Source organism: Drosophila eugracilis, unplaced genomic scaffold, assembly GCF_018153835.1.
Source record: "Drosophila eugracilis isolate 14026-0451.02 unplaced genomic scaffold, ASM1815383v1 contig_2088, whole genome shotgun sequence".
Taxonomy (NCBI): domain Eukaryota; kingdom Metazoa; phylum Arthropoda; class Insecta; order Diptera; family Drosophilidae; genus Drosophila; species Drosophila eugracilis.
The window spans coordinates 3,833,280-3,859,871 of record NW_024572964.1 but is presented as its reverse complement, the minus strand read 5'-3'; the positions used below and the strand labels follow the sequence as shown (position 1 = coordinate 3,859,871).

Below are 26,592 nucleotides of genomic sequence, written 5' to 3'. Positions count from 1 at the left end.
GGAAATGGGAGTTCGTTTGTGAAGTGGGAAGGTAATTTAAAGCCTACTTTTAGGGTGCTAATTTTATTCCTTAAAGATGGAAGTTGATTTACTGCCTTTAAATTCCTCTAAATAAATGACAGAATATATATATAGACCAAAAACTCAAGTGACTTACCAAATTGAAGGTGTGAAAAACTTGTTTAATTTCTTCGAAATTGGGCATTGTTACCATTAGCAACATGTGCAGGCGTGGGCGGGCCAAGTAGAAGAAAAGTTTTCATTGCAAACTTGAAATTAAATTGGTTCAAATTAAACATTTCAAACAGCTTAAACTTGTGTCTCAAATTGCCAGCCATTGTTCGACGCCCGACTCCGACTCCGATCGGATGTTGGCCTGGCCCCAAGGACATTTAGGCAAAGGACCCAAGCAGAGTAGTGATGCTGCTTGACTGCCTGCTTGGTCTGCCTTCTCCCCTTTTTCTCAGAACAGAATCCTGCATCGATGTTGACTGTCTCATTTGCATAATTCTAATATGGAACATTTTTGGCCAGCAGCAGCAGCAGAAGCTCCCTCAACTGTCCACCTACACACGCACACACACACACTCACACACACTGGGCCAGGAGATTTGCATAAATAAAAGCGTAGTTGGGCCTCCATGTCCTTGTCAACGTAAATTACGGCCATTTGATTTCGGCAATTACAACGCATTTTTGTGCAACAATTTCCCGTAGTTTCCCTTGCCTGATTTATCTTGTTCTCCCCCTGCCACAGGCGGGTAGGGCCATTTCAATTTAAGCTGCCCTCCTCAGTCAGCTTTCGACATGTTGTGTGTGTGTGTGCTGGCCAAGTTAATTATGAGCTTATCCTTGGACTTGTCTGCAGTCGACTATATTTATTGTCGCTGTTTTCTGTCTGCAGGACTTCCTCTGTGATTTTATCCGCCATTGTTCGCGGACATTTTCCTGCAACCGAGGCGCAGCAATTTGGCTCTCGTCCTAGAAGTCCAAGCAACAAAAACTAAGGTAGACAACCTTGGCCATGGGAAGGACTTTCTATTTATCTATTTACCCCAAGCCAAGTTGCCGCCGTGGACTTGTTTTTTGGACTATTTGCATTTGGCGGGCGGAAAATGAGAATGAAAATGATTATCATTTGTTTTCGTTAAGTTGGCTAAAACCAAAACTGTCCAGAGAGCCAACAAGTTGTGGCAGCTCATAAAAATGAATTACGTGCGGTGGACCCAAGGATTCTAGTAGTTTATCTAAGCTTTTCCTCTTGTCCCTCTTGCCCCTCCCGCTTTGCCTTTTCCTAGGAGTTTTCCTTAGATTTCCAGGGATAAGTTTTGCGTAGGGGTTTTTGGGATTGCAAGAAAGGATAAAGCATATTCACGGTCCAATGATATGAGACAATTTTTGTTGTGGTTTAAAGGAATGCAAATTGAATTTGCTTGGGTAAATTTATGTATGAGGAAATACGGAAAATACACGCTTGATTTAAAAGCCATTCGGGCAGGGGTTGTTTCGATCGAATTATTTCCATATTTTTCTCATCAATTTGTGGCTACAGGGAAGTTATTGCTTCTTTGCTAACTTGTGATTAAGCTAAAAAAACAAGTCATTACCATTAATATTTAATTCTAACGATCAATCATGCCAACGTTAATGCAAAATTCTCCTTTGGCTAACAACCTGAATCGCTTTTCCAATTACAAAGAAATAACTCAAAATAATTTGTATCGATTTTGGTGAAGAGCTCTTCTCCCGTAACGACTATTTTGCCTGCATCAATTCCTCCTCTGCGATTTACATGATTTCCTTTGCCGACTTTCCAATCCGCTTTTCCGCATTTCCCCTCCCGCTGCCCTTGACCGTTGTGTAAGTCCCGGAGTCTTATGCAAATGCTTTGAGTCCCCTCAATAGTGGGGGAGGAGCGGAGCGATCCCTGTCGTCCTGTCCGTTCAATCAAAGTTGACATTGCCTGGCGGGAACATCCAGGAGACCCGGGACAGGGATTCATCCCTGTCATTGTCATTTTTCCTCTCTGTTAGTGTGTGTGTGTGTACGGTAGTGTGTGGGCGTTTTAAAGCGATTTTATTTATGCAACGGCATGTGCTCGCTGAGCCGAGTTCTTAACCGAATTTGGCATGCAAATTTTGCACGTGCCTTCATCTTTGTGTGCATTTAATTATTAAAATTTAATTTGGCCAATTCTTTCTGCTCTGGCTCTTGGCTTGGGCCTTTTCTTTCAGTCCTGAAATCAGGTTGGAAACTACTCGGAAAATCGAGGCCTTTGTCTGCCGAGCAAACAACCTGTTTGCATCCTTCGAAAAGGAAATCTAAAATATGACCCGAAATAGTTTTTTTTTTTTCTGGTTATAGCCAAGAATGGCATTATTCCTGTTGCTCTTCTCTTCTGGCTGATAAATATTTGATAACTTGCGTCACTGGCATTTTTAATGCCTAAGAGAGAGCACCCTTTCTTGGTCGAAAGAGAGTTTTGGTGGGTAGAAGTTTAAGAGAGAGAGAGAGTTGAAAGCTTTTCCCAGCACGTGCCGTTTTGTCGGCGAAAAGCGAATTCAAGTTCAAGTCACACACAACATTGAAAGCCAAGTTCACAGGCTCCAAGGCTCCCTTGTCCTCGCCCTCTTCCTTTCTCTTTCTATACGAGTCAGGCTGTCTCTTTCTCTGCCGCTGACTATGTATTTTTGTGATTATGTAAGCAGTTTCTGTGTGTTTTTCCCAGCTATTTGTCCTTTGTTGGGTTTTTATTTAGTATAATGATAGTTATGGGGTGTGAAAAATATCTGAAAAATATAGAAATATTTATGGATTAAGCGTGTTTATTCTATTATTAAGCAATTTGTTAACTTTGTTAAACAAATTTTGAGTTTTTTGGAGTCATAGACTTACTAAATACTAAACTAAGACACAGACTAACTTGCTGAAACCTTAACCAGCCTTTGTTTATCTTTGTTGTCTTTAAATTTGATTTTTATTTTTCGGCTCAAAAATTTCAATTTCAATTGCATTTTCTTCTGTTATTTATTTTTCATTTTCCCTGGCATTTTGCTGAATGCTGGCAGCCGTCCTTTTTGTGATTCCTCACCAGCTATCTGTTGTTTGTTGTGTTTTTCCTTTTTGGCCTTCTTTTGGCCGCCTTTCCCTCTGTCATTTCCCCCTTGTCAATGAGAACAACAAAAGCGGAAGGACGCCCGCCGCCATAGTTTCTTCCAGCTGGCTGTCTCTTTTGCCCCAGCCCTACCCATCTCTTTCTTTTGGCATTCATTGCGTGGCTGTCTCACATATCTTAGCTTCAGCAGCATCCATAAACTGGTGTAAACTTGTGTTTTCTATACCAACTAGTTGGCATTGGTTTTTGTGCCCCTCTCACTAAATATATTTTGTTATTTTGGTAGAAGAGGAACCCGAAGACTTTCCCTTGTTGCGCATTCGAGATGAAGTCTGATTTAGCCTCTGGGGACTTTCAGCGTAGTCCTGGCCTTGATTAGCTTTCGGTCTCGCCCTGGAGATTCTGGGAATTTCAATTCAAATCACTATAGTACCACGACCACTGGTTTATATTTAGCCCTGTTTAACCTTGTGGGCACGGGCACACTTCCTTTTCGGCGTGTCACTATTGTGGGTCTCTGTTCGCAGCCAGATGACAATGATGGAGCCTGGCATTGATGCTGAAAGGACACGGACAGGGACAGGGGCAGAAGGACACGGCCAAGGACGCGCCAGGAAATGAGAAGGGCCGTCGAGTTATGACTATGAAGTGTTGGCTCATCAACGCGAAAGTTATCTCAGCGACGTCTCCCCTCAAACTTCAGTGGCTGTCTGTTGATTTTCACAGCATTTTCCCTGTCTAACGAACTAAGAGCAGCTGTTAGTTTAGATTTTATACAAGTAATATAATCGTAGTTATGTAACATTGTAGTTTCCTTTCACCGAAGTTGCTTAGTTTTATTCTTAAAAAGATCCCAAAGTTAAGACCAGCCCATTGCCTGCTAATGACTTGCACTTGGGCTCCTTTAATTTGCTACTGCCACTGCCACATGCCATTCGGCATTAATTTGCCACAGCCTCCAGTTCTCCTCACACTCTCCGCTCATTTGTGCTCTCTTCTGCTTTTGGGCTCACTTAATTACAATAATTCATCATCTTGTTTTCGTTCTATAGAAATCCAGCCACGCTCCATGTTGATTAAATTCATGTTCCCATTGTTTGGGCTCTTTTTGTGAGCTGGAAATGGAGATGATGGAAATTGTAGCATCCTAAGAACTTAATAGGGGAAAATGCTGTGCCGTATTATGTGGCTTGGTTTATGGTTCTGCTGCTCCTTCGATTGCATGTGCAACAGGCAAACAGGCAAAAAGCAGCATAAATATATGGCCCTGGCCATGGCAATTGCATTGACGCACACAAAAATCCCCCTTCTCCCTTCTCCCCTCCCAGCTTTCTGCATTTTCCCATTTTCCCTCGTTGGCTAGCCGCAAAACTCCTGCCAGATGATTTCAATCAGACTGTGGGCGTGCATTAATGAAGGGGAAACTGGTAAAGGAAAAACGAGGGGGCAAATCGAGGAGAGGCGGGCGAAAATGGGGAGTGGACAGGACAACAGGCTACGAGCCGGGCCAACAAACATGGCATAAACAAAACACACACACACACAGCCGAAATAATAGCCAATGAGAGTGGGAAAGAGAAAATGCAGCGAGAGTTGGCAAAAAGCTTTTCATGGCCAAGAGAAAAGTCGAATAGCTTTTCGTGCTCTTGCTCTGGCTCAGTGATGCTCATTTTTTTTACTAGTGAAATAAATTTTGGCTTAAAACAGAAGAAATTCTAATTTAAAATTATTTTTATAAGCAGAAAAAACCTTATTTTAAGGCCTTACCAAAATAACTACAAAATTAAGATTTTTAGAAGTCAAAATGGGTGGAAAACTTGGGAAGTTTCTGTCTAAAATCTCATAAAATAAATACTTAAATATATTTTTTAGAAATCTTTAATATTATTTAAGACAAAAACGTTCTTGAAATCCTTAAAAATCAATAGCTTAAAGTAGAGAAGAAAAGACTGCAAAAATGTAGTCTAAAAATCCGGAACTTAGGGCAATTAATTCTCTCAAAAGAAAAGTTTTCCCCGTCAATTTATTATGATCTCTAAAAATTGGTTTGCTAGCCTCTAAAGTCATATATTTGGCAGCCAGAAAAGTTGGCCAACTTCTTCCGTATTCCATAACTTTTTCATTTGACTTCAAGACTGAAACAAAGAGATTATGCAAACGGCTGACTAGAACGACAATTTTCATTACGAAACTTTGTCGCATCGGCTGAGTTGAATTATGCAGTTGGCAAAGGATTGCAAGGTGTCATTAATAATTGCTTTATGTGGCTAAAATGTGGCTAATTGACAGAGCAACGTGGCTAGGACTCTTCTTCCCTTCGCCCATTTCCATAGCTGCTATGAAACTAAGAGAAAGCCTGGAGATGGAAGATGGAAGCCTCAGAGTTCAACCACCAGAAAAGCTCTCTCTGCGCCGCTTATCAGTGGGTGATGCTGCTGCTCTGGTGGCTCTGATTCTCAGTTCTCAATTCTCAATTCTCAAAATTCTTGGGTGGTTGTGGACGCGCTAGGACACACAAGTGTGTGTGGTTTTGGTCGCTGCTCGACGCTCGTCGCTCGTCGCTGGTCGCTTTTGGCTTTTCGCGCGGCGCTGCGATGTCATGAAAAACATTTGAACGGCTTCCGTGGGCCATCAGTTTGTTGGCAATACTCGAGCCCGTCGGAGCACACGAAAAAGAATTTTTGAAAAAAATATTCCAAAATTAGAAAAGCATTAGAAGAAAATTCTCTAAAAAAAAACAAAAAACTTTCAAAACAAAAGACAACAACAAATGTTTATCAAAATCCAAATGCCAAACAAATTGTGATGTGATACGAGGCGGCTAATTAACGCGTCTTTTGAGTTTTTCCCTCATTTTCCTTGATACCTTTCCGTTGTTTTTGGGTAATCTTTATGTTCTCTGCCGCCTTTCAATTTTTTATGAGCTGTTAAACGTATTTATCGGCGAGTGTTTTCGAGTGTTTTTCGCGCCGCGAAGTTAATTTCAAATTTTTATGCTTTTTGGCCAATTTATGCGAGCAGCTTTTATGTGCCAAGCGAAATCAACAACAAAACCATAAATAAATAACTCTGGCCGTGAATGAAATTGAAAATTTCTGGTGGACATAACATATATTAGAGAGAGAGAGAGGAAAGAGAACTAAGTGGTTCGATTAATTTTTGAAATTAAATGAAAAGTGCATTGACTTTGGCAAAGAAAAACACAGAATACAAAGTCAAGGTGTTCTCTCTGGCCAACTCTTGTTATTGTTGTCTCTGCGAAATGCATTTTATTTAACGAATTTATTCGCAACGAAATAATCAACAGAAAAACATATTTAAATATATTGCTAAATTTGTGTGTGCTTGAAAAAAATAAAACAAAAAATATAGTAAGCTTAATTCATATCCCAGCAAGCTGATTCTTTTAGTTTTGGCAGGAAATTGAAATGCATTTTATTTGAAAGGCAAACAAAGTGGTTTTGTCATTAATTATTTGGGGTTTTAACGAGTCAATAAATAATACTAAATGCTCATTTTTCTCAGCCAACTTAAGTGACTTTTAATCGCTTAAATAATAAATAAATAACTCTCTCTAAGCAGCAAATATGAATAAATCTTCTCATAGAAAGCCTATTAAGCCAGCTTACTCTCCCATTGCTAACCAAATTAATTGACTAAATTAACACAAATTGCAATTTCTATGGCCTTAGCAGTCCATTCTAATCACATCAGCAGAAATACCTCAAACAATTCCCAAACAATTTGCCATAAACAAAACCAATATTAGAGCCAAAGTGGTTGCCAATCCTGAGCAAATATTTGAGAATCAGCTTGCCACTACACCCACTGCCACGCCCATTCGAATAGCTATTATAAGTTTGATGTGCAACTAAGAAAGTAAATTACCGAAAATTTCAATTCGATTGAGGCCAAAATAAACAGAAACAAAAGCAGAAGCCACTCTCTCAAATCACATGAGGATTTCCATAGATGGAAAAAGTTTCGCAATTAGAGTGAGTTCTGAGGAAGATAAGCTGAGATGGGGAGCCGAGATAAGGATGACAGGCGAAGGCGAAGAGTGTGGAAAGTGGAAAATGGTTATACACTTTCCAGAACTTTATCATTCATCCAAGGGTCGGACACTCAAATTATAATTTACTGGCCTTAGACTTGGCAGACTTTTTAGTGGGCGCTATGTTTATCGAGGTTTTACTCCAGGCACAGGGAAAATAAATAGAAAAGTATCTTCAAGAACCAGTTTAAGGTGTTAGTCCTTAGTTTTCCTTTAAGTTCACCCTTACTTTATCAGTGTATAATTTTTGTACATTTTTCGTAACGCAAAAATACGCACCACCTGAGAGCGAAATTTGACCCGTCCCGTGTATCTGGAAGATACATAAATAATAATACCCTGCGTTGGCGAGGGCGGACCAGCTGGGTTAACTGAAGCAAATGGCCATCGATATGGATGCCATTTGCTCTGAAGTATCCTTGAGGGGCAGCAGCAGCAGAAATGGGAGAAAAGCTAAGCAGGCTTATTTGTCCAACAATCCCAACACCCCCTACATTCGCCCATCCTTTGGGCTTACGTGACTTTTGTGCCATGTGCGAGTGGTGGTCCTACCATAATTCTTCCATTTTCTCTGGATCTCTCTGGGTGCAAGTGAAATTAATGAAGCAGTTCATCCGACACTGAATTGATTGGCTTATTACGCTGGCAACTTGAGTAGGAATAGGAATTGGAATTTCACTTTCACTTTTACTTTCATTCCCTGTCGTTTTCCAGACAACAACGATTTTTTTCTGCCAGGATAAGTGCTGCGATGACAGGACATTTCTTTTTCGGCCCGCATGCCCCATTTGGTTGGCTGCTGCTTTCCCCAGGGGAGCAAAAAGCATATGGAGAGCTTCTCATAATTGAATTCCCATCAAACCGCAAATAACATCAAAATTACATTATTTGCTCTCGCTTTCAGTTTTTGTTTTTTTTTTGTTTTTTGTTTTTCGTTTGGTGTCGTCCTGGCTCTTAATTGCGAAACATTTCCGATATTTCAGTCACGTTCGATTGCTATCAATATGCCACGTCAATGCCTCAATATTCGGCAGCAGTGGCAACTTTTTGCCAGCCTTGCCTGCCTGCCTCAACATTTCCATCTGCCATGCCATTAATTTTTGGTCTTGCTTTTCCTCCTTTTTTTGAGTAACATACATTTACATAATACCACAAAACATATTGGCCAGAGAGGAGGGGGGTGGATGGATAAGCCCCCTAGTCATTTGTTTGATTAGCAATTTCAATGGGCGTGACAGAAACACTCAGAAGTCGAGGGGGAAATCGTTGAAAGGAAAAGCTCATAAAGAAGTTTTCGCTTGACAAACGCACAAAGATTTCCCATCAATTACTTTTCAAATGCAAATATTTTACAGAAAACCTAAAAACAGAAAGAGAAACGGCAGTTACTATAACCAAAAAATATTGTGTTTCCTGAAATCAAACTCAAAACTAACTACGATTTTAAAGATCCATAAAATTAAACGGTTAACAAAAGCATCAAATTAAAGTCAACTACACGGGTCGGTTGTTGTTTAAAAACCAAAAAAAAACTATATAAACATCTATACAGAAATATATATTAATATCTATATACAGAACTTAAAGACAAGCGTTAAAGAGGCTTTCAGAACTAACATTTAATGTGAACTTAAAACCATAAACCTTAAGTATATATACCAACTAAAGGCTTCAACTTGAATCGTATGTGACAGAAGCGAACTAACTGCTCAACCAAGTCAACTAAGTAAATATTTGTTAATTAAAAAAGCCAACAAAATCAACAAAAACAACAACAAAGACAGCAACACTATACAAATTAAAGCAAACAAAGTTACAAATCGCCGCAATTGAAAGCTTCCATTTTGAAACAGAGAAATATAAAGCAGAATAAATATTTAACTATATGAATTTATGCAACATATATGAACCTATAAAATATATATATATATATATAAAGAAGTTACTATTTTCTATAAATTTAATATTCAATATACAAAGTTGAAGACAAAAACCAAAATCAAATCAAACTTTGCCCAGTCGAGTACTGCAAATACGAACTTCTCGGAGACAAATAAAATATTTTAAATATTAACTAAACCTTAAAAAACATCAACTATAAACAATATTCAAACACAAAAACTAAGAGGAAAAGTGAAAAATTTAAACAAAAAAAACTCCTTTTTGGTCACACAAATGCTGCAATATCAGCAACCGCAACAGCAACAGCAACAGCAACAACAGCAGCAGCAGCAGCAACAGCTACAACACCAGCAGTTGCAACATCAACAGCAGCAACATCAGCAACTACTGCAGCAACAGCTGCCGCAGCAGCGACGGCAAACGTACAAGGAATACTTGCAGCAACATCAGCAGCAAAAGCAACAGCAACAGCTGCAGCAGCAGCAACAACAACAACAACAACAACAACAACAACAGCAACAACCCCTGCGGATATTCCGCGTCCACTACATCCGGTTGAATTCCAAGGACGGTGTACCGTCCATCAACCAGCAGGTCAATGGCTATCCCAATGGATCCCCCAACGGAGCCAAAATGAAGACCATAGCCCCAAATATCCGCCGTCGGCGGCGGTGCGATAAACACCACTTAGAGCTCTACTGCAATGAGACCACCACGCCACCCACAAATGTGCCCACCAGCAGCAGCAGTGGCAACGTCAGCAGTAATCAGTTGAAGCCCGGAGGCCTAAGGATCCGGGAATGCATTACAGCACCGAGTACGGCGGCCAGTTCGCCGGTGGATGAGCACATGTGCATCCCAGCACCGCCCATTACACCGCCGCCCGCTTTCCTCACCGAGGGCTACAAACGGTCCAGTACCTCGGTCTCCACATCGGCTTTACCCAGTGCCACTAGCAGCCAGGAGACCCAGACCCAGACCCAGACCCACAACCATAACCAGACGCAGACCCACAACCATGTGCAGAGCCTGAAACCGAACCTGATACGCCATCAGAAGCCATTTCCCGTTGTTGCCAAGCCACTGGGTCCGCAGAAACCGAGAACGACGGCCACCATTGCGGTCACGTTGAACAGCGGCTCCAGCAAGCCACGTGCCACGGTCAAGAGGAGTTTAGGTGAGCAACTGAGACACTCGAAGAAAAGTAGGAAAACTAAACTAGGTGTCATGTATTTTGGGAAAAGATTTCCAAGAAAGAAAAGTCACCTTCCCTTTTTCTGGCCTTTACTTTGCTTGACAAGAATATTAAACCTTCTAATTAGCTCTTTTAAAATTCTGTCTGGAAACTTGTTAATACCTTTGATTTCCCATTTCCCATTTCCCTCCATTTACCAATTTTCTCTCTCTGCCATCGTTGGTCAAACGTGTAAGGATCGCCTTGAATTCCCAAAACCCACTCAACGTCGGCGATGAAACATTGCCTTGGACATTGCAGCGCGTTTTATGGCGGCGGTAATAAAGTGTGCTATATGCGAAAGTGGGCGGTGTGAGTGTGTTTTGGAGAATGATGGGCGTGGTCAGCCATAAAGAGTAGAGCCAGCAAACTGCAGCTGCTACCATTCGTGGTCCGAGAGTGGGCGGTTGGTGGTTTTTTTGGGGGTGGTGAAGCGATTAGCCTTAAGCCTGCAACTTTATTGAAAAGTTTTATGACCAACAGAAGCTCGCCGAGGCGCTTTTTGTATCAATTTTGACGGAGAGACAAAGAGCTTAAAGTGTCGATCAGGATATGTGCCAGGGGATAGTTTTTAAAAAGCAGCTTTAAAACTTTAGTTTTGTGGGAAAATGTTTTTGAAATTAATTGGCTAAGTGTCAGATGATGTTAAAGAGGGTCTTAAAGGAGAGTCAGGGATTTGGTTTAACAACTTGAAGTGTGAATTTGTGGTTGTATAAAGTTAATAACTATCTGCAAAGTTAATTAAATTCCATGAACCACAGGCATTTGTGTTAATCACAATTAAACTTCCAACAGCTGCGAACCGAAAAAACCAACCTCATTAATTTCATTCAGGCAAAAATCTCTCTCTTTCTCTCTGGCCCTTAATTTTATTACCAATCAACGTGGCAAATATTAACAGCCACTTGTCTCCATCGCATATATTTGCCTGATTCTGCGTGTAACGAACCCCATTATTGCCAGACTGATATATGTTTGTGGGTCTGTGGCTGCCACATCCTCCGAGTGTGTGATGCCTCTCAATAAGGCCATTGAGGCCGATATGCAAATGTTGAACTTCTGAGCGCCGAGGAGCGGCGCCCAAGAAAGTGTCAATAAAAATAAGTTTCAATGCAATTGCCGCCTGCGAGGAGGGATTCTTTGGTCCTTTTCGTCCTTCCTCTTGGCTCTCCATCTCGCAATTTGATTGCATTTGCTGGCAGCCAAGAATTGCATATTGAGCCGGGCAAAGTTGCCCTGAAGGAAGATGAAAAACGAGAAATATATTGTGTAGGCGCCTCCCCCGCCGCCCTGCCTCTCCTCCTTCCAACGGAGGGCTTTGAGAAATGCCATCTAAGTTCTGCCAGGAATTGTCGTCGTCTTCAGTTTGATCGATTTGTGTGCACAATTTGCTCATCATAAAAATTGTATGCTTCGTGTATATTCCTGAAAATTATTTTCTCTCCACTGAGAGATATTCTTAGTAAGTTTTTGGTAAATTAGAAAATCAATGGGACCTTGCCAATGGGTTCTATGGTTTGGAAACTATACTCAAGTTCAGTTTTGGTCATGAAGCAACTTTGCACCTAATTAACTTCCCCATTTTCCCGCTGTGTTCTCATATCTTCACCGTCAAATTCCAGCCATGAGTTAGATCATTTCTGTTTGCCCAATGAATTGCATAAGGCCATTTGGAAATTGTGCTGCGGAGCCTTGTGCCAACACGTGTGTGCTGGCAATTACCAGACTTTGGCATGAGTTTGCCAAAAATTTCCGTACTCTTGAGCTCGTGTAAGATGCTGCCACAAAATCTAATTCCGCCGAGCAGGGATGGTGGGGTTAGGGCTGGGGTAATGGTAAACGGAAAATCTATGCCACAGGCGGCAAGGAGCAAGGAGCACTCTCTCTCTCTCCCCCCACTCAACCTGCATGTTATGAAATATTCAATCAAAATAAACAATTTTCAAGCCATAAATCCGACTAGCCAGCAGTCAAGGTTTCTAGTTTTGCCATTTTGCTCCCATTCAGTCAGTCATTGAGTTCAGTTAGTCCATATCTTAGGCATTCATTACATTATTAAAATATTTCGATTTTGCATTCAGCTAACAAACTATTTGAGCCATGGCCAGTAGAAGTCTAGTTGCCTTTTCCAATGACAGAGGGGTGAGAGAAGTTGGTTGGGAAAGCCAGTTGGTTGCATGGCCAGAAACTTTTGCAATTTTCTAGCATATAAAAGATGGAGCATGATTTAAATGAAAGAAGGGGGAGGGGAAGGTAGTTAGTTCAGGGGGGAAATTCATGAGTTCAAAGAAAATGCAGTTTAAATTTTCAACCTTTTCCTGAAAGGCATTCTCTAATAATTAATTTTTAAACATTTTTGTCCCCTTTTAAACTCTAACAAAAAGCCATTTTCACTTCCATTTACTACACAAGTATCGACCCCTCAAAACATTCTATTTAATGAATTTTCACACCATTAATACGGGGGAAAACTTTGCCTTTGCTTGTGCCTTCGCCTTCATTGAGTGACCAGCCAAGTTTTCTAGTCCAAATTAATTGGCAATTAATTGAAAGTTGGCCAACTTTTGGGAACTTCCAGAGAGCGGAATTCAAGCCACATGTTCTGGTGAGCGCTCTTAGGAAAGTGAAACCAGAACAGCTCAAGGTCCCTCTGAGAAGAAATTGCAAGATGCAGCAAAGTCCTCGAGGCAATTGCTAATGTGGCATGCAACTTTCGGCCCAAGTGGGGAAAACTTTCGCATTATCCCGCGAGCATTACGTAAAAAGGGAGCGAGAGTTAATAATTAAATGCATAAATGCGAGCTGCTTTTTAATATTTTCCACTCACATTTCCCAGGCCTTGCTGCGCGCGTTATAATCCGAAAACATTAACACAGAGTCATCATCAGGGCTGGGTGAAGGGGGTGGTATAATGTGGGAAAATACGAGGGAAATTGTACAAGAGTGGGTGGCAGCAGGCAGCAGAAGCTTTTAATTGAATGCGTGACTTGTTGAAACTTTTTGTGATTTGGCCCCAAATGAGGCGACGATTTGTGGGTGGTAAGCTGCTGCTGTGTTGACAGTTTTTGGACCGATTTGACTGGCTGGATGGCTGACTGGCTGTCTGGCTTCTATATAAACCGATTAACAGAGGCATCAAAAGTGCTTTGTGGCCAAGAAGAGTGTAGAGTAGAGTAGAGCTTTTAATGAAAATGCGCAGATATTGTGAAGCTGGCAGCGATTAAATTAATTACTTAAAATGGTGTCGATTAACGTTTAATTGCATAATTATGCGGCGGTGGTAATTTTAAGGCTTTATTAAATTAAACACTTTTGACTAACTGTTGAATTTTCCCTCTCATTTATTTGCAGGTGAGTTTTGGCTAAAGAAGAAAGAAAGAACCTCGCGGAAATCTGTGGGTAAACTTGAAAAATCTCTTATCCTTTCATACAACCCACCCCTCTTTATATTAATCAATCAAAAAGTGTCGGAAACTTGCGACTATCAATTCGAAATGCGGCAGCGTAATCAATTATCTGTCACGACAAAGTGAGGACAACTATCGAAAGAAGTTTTCCCCTTAACGAGAAAATGAAAAACTGCCAGCAATTCGCTAGCTCTTTCTCTTTATCTCTCTCTTTCTCTTTATCTCGCTGAGATATAAAAAACAGAAAGGAAAACGGAAAATGCAGGGAATGTCAAGCGAAAGTAATCTAATAAAATTGTTGGGGTTGGCAGCGAAGTAAGCTTATTTATGATTTGCTGGATTTCGCAGTAAGAGAAGCTATTTCATGTGGAATATCTGCTGCAAACACTGCAACTATTTGCGAAACAATTTCAATGAAAATTACTTTCTGGCCGTGGCACGAAACGAACGAGCCAGCAGAGGCAGATGCAAATTGTAGCATACTTATTTGGGCCAGCATTTAATTTGTAATTTATGGGGGGAAGTTTCGTTTTCGGTTTTCTGTTTGTTATACATAATGAATGCTGCTGTATGTTAAATGATATTATTCTTCAGATTAAAATGAAATGAATTTCAAGTTAAATGTCCTTAGGCTTATCGTAAAAATATGCATAATTATCATTTAAATATTTCGATATTTTGGCATAGTTTAAATTGAAGTTTAGCTCACATTTTTTGAATATTTTTTTGCGTTTATAGAAATGTTTTACATAACAATTTGTGGGATTGGCCAGGCGCCAAGCAAACAAACAAAAAACTGCATGCAAAATTGGTTTGTTTTCTGCATTCCGCAAAATATGTAATTAAAAATCATTTTAGAGGGCCAGTGAAAGCGGACAGCTCTCACGCACTTTCCAATGCGGCACGTGGACGCAGCGAGGCGTGCATGTGTGTGTGTGTGTGTGTGTTTATCAGGTCCTGCCGCGTCCTTGCACACTACAGAAAAAAAAGAGGAAACTCAAAAGGGGCAGAGATAAACGAGGAGAGAGAGAGAGATGGGGGGAAAAAGAGATGCCAGAATCAACATCCGGCGCAGGAAAACTGAGCCAGCAGCAGCAGCAGCAAGTGGCAAGTGCAAGGTCAACTTTGTTGAAGGACAACCGCCTGCCATCATCAGCAGTCCACGCCCTCTTTTTCAGAACCAAGCCTCCTGCCGCCCCCTTGTATGCCACCAGCCCTCCCCCCTTCATATTCCGCCCTCTCTTTTTCCGCAAACACAAAGCGCAATTGTCGCGTTCTGGTTTCGTGGATTTGCCGTATGCGCTGTTTGTATTGTTGTTTGCCTTTCCATGTGTGTTGGTTAGAGTGTGTGTGTGTGTATGTGGTGGGTGTTTGTGTGAGTGTGTGTGTGCTTGGCATGTGCCTGTGTGGTGGTGTTTACTATTCCCTCGGCTGTGACGTTTCATTTCGTTTCGTTTAACGTTTTGCGGTTTTTTGCGCCTAATTGCTGTTGGCCAATCCAAGGAGATTTTTATTTGCCATTTTTGGTAAATGAAAGAAAAATATTGAAGGACTTCTAAGGATGGAAGTGGAGGGCTTGAGAGGTTTCTGTTTTCTGAAGGCACTTAGTGGGGGAGTAATTAAGTTATGCTTAAAGCCATAAATATTGATGGTCTTATAAGGATTCTAAAGGATTATGTGGGCTCTCAAAGAACTCTTTTCCGTACCTAAGAAGTTCTTCTTCTCATCTCTCCTTCTAAGGGCAGTACCATTGTTCCGCAAATCAAACAACTTCCTCGCCATTACCCAATTACCAATTTATCTTTGTCTTCGCCCACATTTCCCTGAATTTAACTTTACATTTTTCTTATATTTTAAGAGAAAGCGAAAACAAAAGATCCCACCAAGGCTGCAACAAGTAGGCAAACAATCAAGCAAACGAACCGCACTGACGACGACCCTGCCATGTACCACTAATTTTCCTCTCATTTATCAATGCTGGCGCCTGGCCTGCCTCCTCGACTTCCCCTGCCCCACCTCCATATCATTTTCTATGCCACATAATTCAAATTTTTTGCTCTGGCTGCTGCTGCTGCTGCTGCTGCTGTTGCTGCTGCTGCTGCCAGGCTTGTTAAATAATTCAATGCTAATCTTTAAATTAAAATCAACTCCCGACCATTACCAGCAGACGAGCCGAAATGTGTTTGCACTTGCCAACCGAAAAAATGAGTGGAAAAACCAACCAAATAAATAAAATGGGAAATGAAAAATAAAATTCTTCTATTAGCTGGGTGTGTGTTGTTCCTTTTGTTGCACATGCCAGTGAAAATTTTATTTACTAACGTTGAACGAAGGTTTTCCGCGCCGCTCCACTGCAGTTTGTTGGTTGTTGGCTGTCTGTGTTTTTCGCTTTTGCATAAAATTTTCACCATCTCTCGCCGAAAAACAAAATGTGGGAGGGAAAATTCATGAAGCGTGGCTGGGCCTTTTCCCTTTTCCCCTTCCCAGCCATGGCATGCCTTGAACAATTTGCGTTGAAAATTTGCAAAATGTTTGCCCTGTGTGTGTTATGTAATGTTGGCTAAAGTTTGCACTCACTTAAATAGATGCCCGAGAATCATATCCTGGCTGCGAATAATGTGCAGGATCCCCCGTGTCAAACTAATGCCTGAAGTGTCACAGAATGTGGGCGTGGCGGTGGCGGAATTAAAAATTCAAATGAAAATGTGCTGTGAAGGGGAAAAAGGAAAAGTGGAGAGTAGAAAGTGGAAAGTGGAAAGCGGAAAGCGACCCCCATTGAAGTGGGTGGAAGCAAACAAATTAAGGACTTCCTTGCAGAAGAATTTCCTCCTCCTCCTCGGCTCCTGATGACTTGGCACTACACAGAAATTCTCCTTTCTCGTCCTCGTCCCCTCTCTCAGTAATTTATTTTTATGCAAACGCCTTTTCTGGACTTTGTTTGGCTTGGCATTAGAGATGCGAATCGACGGATGATCTGGTCTAGATCAGTTTTTATATCGTGATATATATATACTTTCCAGAATATATACTTTACTATAATCAAGAACTTTCTATATAATACAAAATATTTAAGAAAATGTAACTTTTACATAGAAAACTGCCTCATCTCTGGCTAAAATGTTAATTTCCTGCCACTCAATTCGGACTTCCTTTGGACTTACTCTAGGTTCTTCACTCCTAGTTGGATTCTTAACAATCTCAAGTTGGGTCACTTCAGTATTGTCCTTTTCCCTCTGCTTGTTTAGAGTCACTTGAAAGTTGTCAAAAGGGGTTTTGTGTGTAAGCCGCTTAGGGAAGAACAACAAGTGAAATAAATATTGGCAAATAACAAAGGGAGGAATATGTTGGGGAAAATATACTTATTTTCCGCAGCAGCGAAACTTCAAGAGAAACTACTAGTTCAGCTTCGGACTTTGACAAAGGGGAAAAGCCAAAAGGAGGCAGTGGGGCAAGGGCAGAGGAAGATGAAAAGCGGACAGGAGAGACCATAAAATTTATTGCTCACCTTGGACGTGGGCGTAGCTCAACTTTAATTAACCCTTTAGTAGCACAGAGGTGGTGTCCCCTTTGTGCAGGGCCAAACCTGGCGGAAAACCTACAGATACAAAGGAAAGGAAGCCCGGCGGGGATAAGGCCTTAAAAAATAAAATAAAATAAAAGGCATAGCGCAGGAGAAACCTTTTACAGATTTCGTTTATCTTCTTTTTCGGTATTTTCACAGGGTTTTTAGTCGGTGGCTCTGCGGCTTCATTTTCTTGTTTTTCTTCTTGCATAATATTCACTTTCTTTGTGCGTTGATGCACTGCGGGAAAACTGTTTTAGCAATAGGAATATATTTATGAAACCAATAATAAGGTTGAAGTTGTGTCTATTTCTGATCGATTATTCATGTTGAATTGTCATTAAAAATCTTTCATTTAAGGGATAAAATTGTTTTTCCCTTTATGTCCCTTTGTCAAGGACGAAGCTCGTCCGTTGTCAAGGTTAAAGTTGGCCACAGTAAACTGCAGTTGCCTCGCTTTTTTGGCTTTTGTGGCTTTGATTTCGGCGCTGTCCTTGATCTTGATGGGGGGTCATGGGTAAGCGAGGTCCCTGCCTATCTGGCTTTTTACATTTTTTGTCCTGCTGCTGCCACAGCCACTACCGCTGTTGGCTGTCATCATTATCATCCGCAGTCGAGACCCACATCAGGCCAGGCCACATATCTGTCCTACTTGCGCTCGCCTTTATATGACTAATGACTGTCAAGCGCCGACTTTTGGCCAGAAAGTTGCTCCTCATCGGTGGTTAACTAGCCACTCATCATCCTGCTTACCCCCTCCCTGCCATATTTCCTTTTGATTTATGGTAATTTATGTAGTCATGTGCTGGCATCAGTGGAAAGTATCTGAGAACAAACTAATTACATAAATCCACAGAGCCAGCATGTCGGTGTCCTCGGGTTATCAAAGTAATTAAGCTCTTATCAAACTCGTTCCAGGGGAAAATTCTCGAAATTCAATTAGTTAGCAGACGAGAGGGATTCTTACTCAGGTATTATTTATTTTCCCATTTGATTTGATTGATTGTGGCTTGATTACACGTTGCCTAAAGCTTTTCCATCACTTCATTGTAATTTACTCCGAGTGGAGATTGGCGTTAAGGGCACACATTAGCCTGGCAGATTATGTTCTGATTGCGTGATCAATGTGATTTGTGTTTGTATTTGGCCAGGGAAATTGCTTTGTTTCTTCCCGAAAGGGAAATGGGAAACGTGTGCGTGGGACTTAGCTGGGATTAGGCAATCGTATTTAGTTCCGTTGGAGATTATTTCTAAAAGAGATTTAGTAATAATTTCCCCTATTTTAGCTAAACAATTTGATTTCCAAATAAATTTACAATTTTCTTTCATTTCCCTTATAGGCACTTTTACGCGATTTATTTGCCCATCGAAATTCCAATCAAATTAATTTTCCACCATTTATTTAGCAATCAAAAATTTACTTTGGCTCGACGCAGATAAATCTCAAATCCCAAATGATGTCTGTGGGACGCATTTCCGCACATCTGCAGCGTCAGGCTAACAAAATACAGATTAGGTCAAAATCAGGGAAATCTGCGGGGGAGAAAGAAAGAGATAGAGAGACAAAGAGGGAGAGACGTCATCAAGCGAGATGACGCCCCTCCATCAGTGGGCCAAGAAAAACAAACAAAGCAAACAACCAACCAACCGAGCGGGACAAACAAATTTCCAGCCGTTGTTCGCACATGCTAAAGTTAAAGCTAAAGCTAAAGCTAATGATGATGCTGATGATGATGATGATGATGATGGCATCTCTGATGAAGATAAAGAACAAGCTAATAATGACCAGAGGAGGCTGCCTCGCCACAAAAATGTCCAAAAGAAAAACTATTTCTCGCTGCTGACCTTCACCCAATCGCTGGCGCTGTATTTTTCGGGCATTTTTTCTTTTATACTTTTTGAGTGACGCGGAATTTTAATGAACTTCACCTTCGGCAAGGCGAAATGTGTTGGCAATTTGTTGCAGTCTTTACATGTTAATGAACTGTATACATATATATATATATATCTGATCTATTTTCGGACCAGCACTCTCTTATTTATTTATAAAATGTTAATTTTGTTGCGAACTTAATGAATATCATTATTGCGGGGCACTGCAAGTGACACATTGACTCATTCAGGGGGAATTTGTTCTTCGCTGCTGTGATTCATTCTCGACCGAAAATTCTTTGACGCCATTGAAAAGCGTTCTCTCTCTCTGACTTTGCAGCTGATTTTTCTTTTTATATATCTTCTCGATGTTGTCTCTTTAATGTGGGGACATAATTCATATGTTTTATTTCGCTGGCTTAAATTCCGAGCAGCGAAAATAAATATTTTTGCTGCCATTTTCCTACGCCTAACGTGGCAGAGGCGGGAAATATATATTTTTGGGAATATAATATGTTTATTAGTGAAAAGGTTTTCCTTTGCTATGCCTTCTCTGGGGTAGATTCCAACCTTTTATTGTTTTTGTAAATATTTTTGCACTTCAAAACTGAGAAAGCAAAGCCATAAAAAAGTGGTTCTAAAATTATATAAAAAAAAACCCATAAATCAGGGAGGGAATTTTCTGTTTTTAGGTCAAATCTTTATTAGTTTAGTTTGCTATTTTAAGCTTAAAGATTAAAGCAAAGTAAAAGTAGATATAAAATTTAAGAAATTCAATTTAGCTTCCAAGTTTTTCCCACCCTCCCGCAAAGTAGAGAAGAAATAATATTCATAATAAGCCTCAGAGTGTGCGATCAACAATTGTCCCTCTAAACCCATAATAATCAATCATATTTCGTGGGGCTTCATTAATTTCTCGATGGCATCAGCTGATGACAATGCGTATGCCAAAATACTCCTTGAGTTACATAAGACAAAGCCTTTTTTTTTTTTGGTTGCTGCCACTTTCTGCCATCAATCATGGCAGGGCAGTCAGCAGCTTGCCCTAGAGAATTGCAGAATCCTTGGTCTGCCCGGGGCTTAAATTTATGTTTATTACTTTCACTTTCTTCGGAGAAAGCGCCGCCAATGTCGTTTTGGCCGAAAATTCCACTCAAGTTCTTGTCAACAGATTTCTTTTTAGCCAACGACGAAAAAAAGAAATGAAAACGGAAAACGGCAAAACAAAACAAACAAGAAATCATCATCATAATGGTGGTGACCTTGCAGGCATCCGTTGTTTTTGGCCAAAAGTGATGGCTAATTTATTGCAAGCCTCTAACGCCTTGCCTCTAAAATGTTTTATTCGGGCCACTTCCGCTGTCAATTAAAGCAATTTACTGCCCAAGATGGCAGGCTGCAGGGCAGGACTGGGCTGCCATCCTATGCATAATTCAAGCCGTAAATGCTGAAACTAATTGCTCTGCGACAGGCGCAACACATGGCGTATGATTAATGTGCCCAAAAGGACGCTTATCATTTCAGTTTTTCTTCCAGTCTTTTTCTCTCGTCTTCCCCAGAATAAATAAAAGGGCGAGAGCAGCAGCTCGTGTGTGACCTTCAGCTATTGATTGAAGGCAACGCCCTTCAACCATGTTATAAACATTAGATGGGAGCTTGGGAGCTGGGTAGATTGGGTGTAGAACACAGGACAGGAAATCTTGGTCTGAAAGGAATTCCTCGAAAAACTTGTTAGCGGGAAAACGGAAAACTGTGAAATTTAATGAAATAACCGACATAAATTGCTGAGATACGTTGAAACAAAAGCTGGATGCTTGTCTAAAACACATTTTTAGCCAAGCAATTTGTCTGTTCAATGGAAGATAGGGTCTGGAATGAAATTAGTACAGTTAAAACCCGTTAAAAGTTCTTGGTCTCAAAAGGAAGTTAACTTAAAACCACCAATAAACCATTTGGATTCCTATGAAATTCCTAGAAAGAAGAAAAGTTTAATAGTTTAGTTCCCTTTGCCTAGTCCCCACTGTAGAAGCCACTGCCTAACACACGAGTTTGTCTCTTCGAGCGCAGAATGTAATCATAATTCGGAGTATGCGTTAAACATAACAAAAAATAGCTCAAAGCACGTACGTAACACAAACACACTGGGAAAACTCATATTGGCGAGTTTTCCGAAAAAGGGAAAATGAGCCGAAAGGCAGGCACCACAGACACATTGTGTTCAGAGCTAAGCGTTTTTCCTGCACCAGCTGAGGCTCTCGGTGTGTGTTATTTTGTTGTTACAGCAATTGGGTGTGAAAAGCTTTCGGGGCTCTGCCTGTTTGCCTATGAGTGTGGGCTCTCCTCGGGTTTTGGTCCGCAAATATGGCCTCGGGCCAGGGAAACTCGTTTGGCAGTGTTAAAGTGACGTTTACTGTTACTCAACTCGCACCACGTGTCCGTACAGCCTCTAACCTTCCCTCCTATCCTCAACCTCAAACCTGCCAAAAACCTTTTGGCAAAAATGGTGAAAAAGTACTAGGTTAGGCATTCCAGCCTGCCTTGGGCTGTCTTTGCCAGCTCGTTAATGTGCCTAGTGTAGCCTAACCCCGATTTTTGGCTTGCCTTGTTCTTACCCCGTCGTCTTGGCCTGGCCGTTTAGGGGGCGGCTTTCATTAAATTTAAACCATCTCGAGTCTAAGAATCCCAGAAATCGGCTAAAACGAGTGGCAGACACAACCGTGAATTGGTTGCCCCAGACAACAAATCCAATTTGATGAGTTTCCCTTTTCACCTCTGCCATATTTTTCTCAACTTTTCTGTTTCGTTTCGTTGCGGACTTGTTAAGACGATTTGGTCTGGCCCTAGAAGTTTTCTTTGATGGAAGTTCAGAAGAAGGGGAGTAAGTAAGAAGGTGCTCGACCTATGACAGGTGATTGTGTCGAGTTGAGTGTGTAATCCCGGTTATTTGCTAGATAAATCTGGGTAAAACTCTTAGGGTTCTCCTTTTGGTTAGCAGCTGTTTTTGATTAATGAGTTAAATTTAAATGGTGTCACTTTGACAGGCGACAAGTTGATTTACTATTTGTGTGGTGAGAAAAATGGAAAGTCATTGGGAAGTTGGTTAAGCAAATGGTGGTAATACGTCGTTTTCGATGTTTGTGATTTAAGAAATGGTAGTAAGAAACATCAATAAGAGGTACAGCCTTCTATTTCCCTATTTTTGGATGTTGAAAAAGCCAAAAAATTTATCAAAGGAAATCACTTAATTGAGTTTGGCCCACTCTTGACAACCAAGTGTCAAACGCTCCTCAGCGAAGACGCAAATGATGATGATCGTTATACATTAAGACTTAATGACAGTTGACGCTCGCTGCAGTTCACTTTGCCACATCCCATCCCATATCCTATTTTCTTTGATTTCCCTCAGAGAACTTGTTCTATGGCCGAAAGACATTAATGTCGCATTGTCTCTCTGAAAATCGTATATATTTTTTCTATTTTCTATCTGGTATATGCCTTACGAAATATATATATATATTTTTATATATTAAGACAACAGATTTATGAGGCGGCCACAGAATTTAGCTGCTACTTTCTTAATTCGATAGATGAAATCAGCACTCAGTTATGCAGGGAGAAAATAAATAAATAAAAATAAATACTCGGCATTAAAATGAAAACAAATGAGCATAGAAAGCCTAGGAGAGAGTATTAAATAAATTCATTTAAAAGGTCGGCCATGGACATGGACTCGGACTGAACTGGACTGGAAGGTGCGTAAATCTCTCTTTCTTTGCCTGATTTATGGGCAGGCCGAAGGAGAAATTGTTGCATATCGTAAAAAATGAGGATGGCTGGCGAACAGAACGAGAAAAGCATAAATAACATTTAATTTTTCTTGAACTCGGAAACGACCCCGACCGAAACAGCGAACGAAAAGCCTCCCGAAAGTTGATGAAAAACCGTTTCGACAGCACAGCCCGCATAAGGAATTGGCCGAGAGAGAACAAAATAATGCCATAAAAATAAAAATCAACAGCGTGTGCGAGTCAGAGTTGGCCAAAAAAAGTTATGCCAAAGTTGGTGAACCAAGTTCGAAACTGCAAATGGGGAGAGGAAAGGTCGACAGCGGCGGCAGCAACTTGAACTGCGGTTTTCCAACATAATCAAAGACTACACCAAGTGCGTGGGCGGCGAGGAGTGGTGGGGTGGTGGGGAAAACCGGAAACTTTACGAGCCGCACACTCGACACATGGACATGACCTCCACCCACCTTTTTTCCACTCCATTCACAGCAATGCCACTCCCATTTTTCCAGCCCATACACACACGCGCCACTGCGGTGTAAATTTTATAGATGCGCCCAGAAAAGTAGGCAACGCCAAATGGCATAAAGCGCTGGAGAAACAAGCGAAATTGTGGGCGAGAGAACACAGAATTCCAATTAGAGAGATCGGGCTGGGTGGCCAGAAGTCCTCATCGTCAAGCGGGCATTCCATTTAATTGGAACGAAACCAACTGACTTTGGTTTTGCATTTGCCGAGAACTTAACTTTTAATTGAAAATTTTAGATGCTGGTCGTGCAGTTTCATGAGAACTAGCCATGGAAATTGATGAAATATATTTATTTTCTATATTTCTAACACCATTTAAGGCAATTCCTCTCAGACTTAAACACACTCAACTTGAGTTCTATATTTAAACGCATTTATTTAATGAAAATAAATAGAATTTGCTGTTTCTAAGCATCCGCTAAAGCCGATAGCATTTTGTCGGATTTCGCCCACTCGAATTGACCATCAATCGTCACCTCCGAATCTGATTTCCTTCGCCGCCCGCAAACATCATTTCATTGCGATGACAAATCTTTGGCTAAGAAATTTCGTTAATGGGAAGGAAAAAAAAAACAAAAATAAAAAATAAAAGAAAAGCTTTCCTTGGGCCAAGAATTTGGGATGGACTGATGGTTATGTTTTTGAGGCATTCGACCTTCACCTTTGTGTACATTTCAATGAGAGAGGAATCCACTCAATGGGTGGGTGGCTGATGCTGGTTGGTGGTGGGCGTCCGAGTGCTGAGTGCCAAGTGAAAAACTCAAACATTTTTAAAGTTAAATGTTACATCTCGTCCCGCTGCGTTTGCCATTTGGCTTATAACAATTGCCGGGGTAAACTTAATTTATTTTTAATCGCCTTTTAATTCGGCGCCGCTGCATTGTTTGGTTTTTGTTTACTTCGCATCGTAAAACTTTTAATTGTTCGTTCAGGTATTCGAGCTGGGAGCCTGCGGAGCACAGGGAAGGCGGCCTGCTGTTTGATGTGTTTATTTTTGCATTAACCTGTTAAATGCCAAACGCATTTCAATCTCGGCCAACGAATTGTGGGCCAATGTGTCGTCTCCCCGGCCGAGTCGTCGGGGTTTCATACCTTCAGTCGCCGCGTGAGTAGAATATTGAAAGTAAACAGGAGGGAAAAGGCCAAAGTTCAGGATACTTTCGGGTGAAATGGGGCTTAAGTGCCACGATTCTATACCAGACAGCTAATGGAAGTCTCTGCTAATATATATATATAGCACATAGCTTGCGAAGCAACAGCTTTGAAGAGGTGGCAGGGCAAACGGAGTGTGAGCCAACCTCAATTTCATATAGTTTATTTGCTCAACTTGGCAATTTTTTTCGTAGGAAAACCCTTTTCGCAGTCTGCTGCTTTACATTCAATAAAATTTTTCGCCATTGTCAAGTGCACTTGTTCGAGTGGAAAATGTTTTTCGCTTCGGCAAACACACAAAAACTGTGAAAAGACGAATGACAAATAGAAAATTGTGAATTGCGACGAGTTAACAGACACACAAGAGTACTTGCCAAAAGTGTTTTACATGTCAGAGATGGAAAATTGATAGGGGAATTTCCATGGAAAGTAAGGTAAAGGTAAAGCCATGCCAAATTAAAGAATTCTTTGGACGAATTGATTCCGACTTTGAGCAGCCATTAAAGAAAGTGCCAACTTGTCAGCTTTTATTAACTCAAAAATGTGACCATCATCATCAGGATTTAGCTCTAAGCCAAAGAATTCTTGACAGTAGGTTGTCAAGGGTGGCTGAAATTCAATTTGGTGACCTTTTTTGATGAATTATTCCAGAGAAAGAAGAAAGTGTATTAGATAAGCTCTTAGCTGACTTGAGATTTCTGTGGAAATCTCTCTCCTTCTGAGATCTCTTAATCTCTCAGCAGTTTTTTTCATTGAACTAACGAGAACGAGGTGGGTGCATTAATTAAATTTAATGAATTGTGACTGGGTGTTGATTTAATGCCTGCACAGCCGCTACAAATGGGGCGGGGGTGCGAGACTCTGGTAATTGCCAAGTTCTTTGCCGTGCATCACGGCGTATACGTGATGTAGTTTTGTAATTTTAGTTCAGTTTTGGAGGCCAAGATGCAGTTTTTTTTTGGGGGAGGATAGAAGAGAGAGGGTGGCTTATAAATTTCCACCCAGGGCTAAGTCAAATGCACGTGTTGTTGCCTGATATTCGCCCATTCTTAACCCCCAAAAGCTGCCACTGCTGCTGCTGCTGCTGTTGCTGTTCATGGGCACATGGCGTATGAGTAATGTAATTTCGTTGTGACGTCAAGCCTTCCCTGTGCCTGTCAATCTCTAAAGGGAGCCCCCCTACAAACACACACACATATCTTCTCTGCTTCTCATACAGCTTGTTCTTGGTTATTCCCCAAATGTCCTCTCTTCCTCTCGCCTGTCATGCAAAAACTGAAAATGAGCTATGAAAATGTGTTGCCTGCGGCTTTTTTGCAGCATTCCCAGGGCTACTACTTCCTCACATGTTCCCCCTTACACAATGCTCATTGCTTATTTATCAAATATCCACACATTGCCTGCAGTTACAGTGGGCCCTCGTCGTTCTCCCAGACCGCAACTTTGCCCTTTCCTCGTTGATTTGTTGAGAGGGATAAAAATAACACAAGCTTTTTTGTGCGAGAAGTTAGGCACAGAAACTAAAGGATTCCGATGATAAAATGAAGTTTATTTCGAATTTTATATTTATTTATTGCATTAATTAAACTAATCTCTGGGCTTTAGAAAGTTAATACCTTCTACTTATCTTAGTTTCATTTAACCCATAAATCACTTCACTTACATTTTCTCTCTGTGTACCTGCTCTTCTGCGATTGTGTGGGTGGCCGCGCAATTAGTTGCTGGCTGCATCACGAATTGTTCACTCTCTGTGCCTTCCCCTCGATCGCCCCGTTCGATATTTCATGGAGTGCGGGCGGGCTGAATTATAAATAAATCTCCGCATTACGTTTAACATGAATCCAAATCCCCTGTGACGTCACTGTGTGTGTGTGTGTGTGGTTGTGTCGCCCACACAAAAGTTGCGTGCGAGGCAATCATATTGTGGCAGGCACAAACTTTAATCAACTTGGTTGGGTGCTTTGTGGAGGTCTTTTTGAAA

General features: G+C 41.1%; 1 protein-coding gene across 11 annotated transcripts in view; it reads left to right on the top strand.

The window, feature by feature from the left end:
• Positions 1–26,592, top strand: part of LOC108107716 (protein nutcracker) — a 96,095-nt gene that overhangs the window by 59,710 nt on the left and 9,793 nt on the right. The window contains exons 1-2 of one of the 11 annotated variants that reach the window (XM_017215332.2): positions 5,670–5,998; positions 8,525–10,248. The exons of 7 other annotated variants lie outside the window; for them this stretch is intronic. In XM_017215332.2, the coding sequence (XP_017070821.1) occupies positions 9,345–10,248 (904 nt within the window). In that variant the 5' untranslated portion in view covers positions 5,670–5,998; positions 8,525–9,344. Of the gene's footprint in view, positions 1–5,669; positions 6,487–8,524; positions 10,249–13,656; positions 14,028–26,592 lie in introns of those variants that run through there. 3 more of the 11 variants (XM_017215331.2, XM_017215333.2, XM_017215334.1) reach the window with 3 other exon arrangements.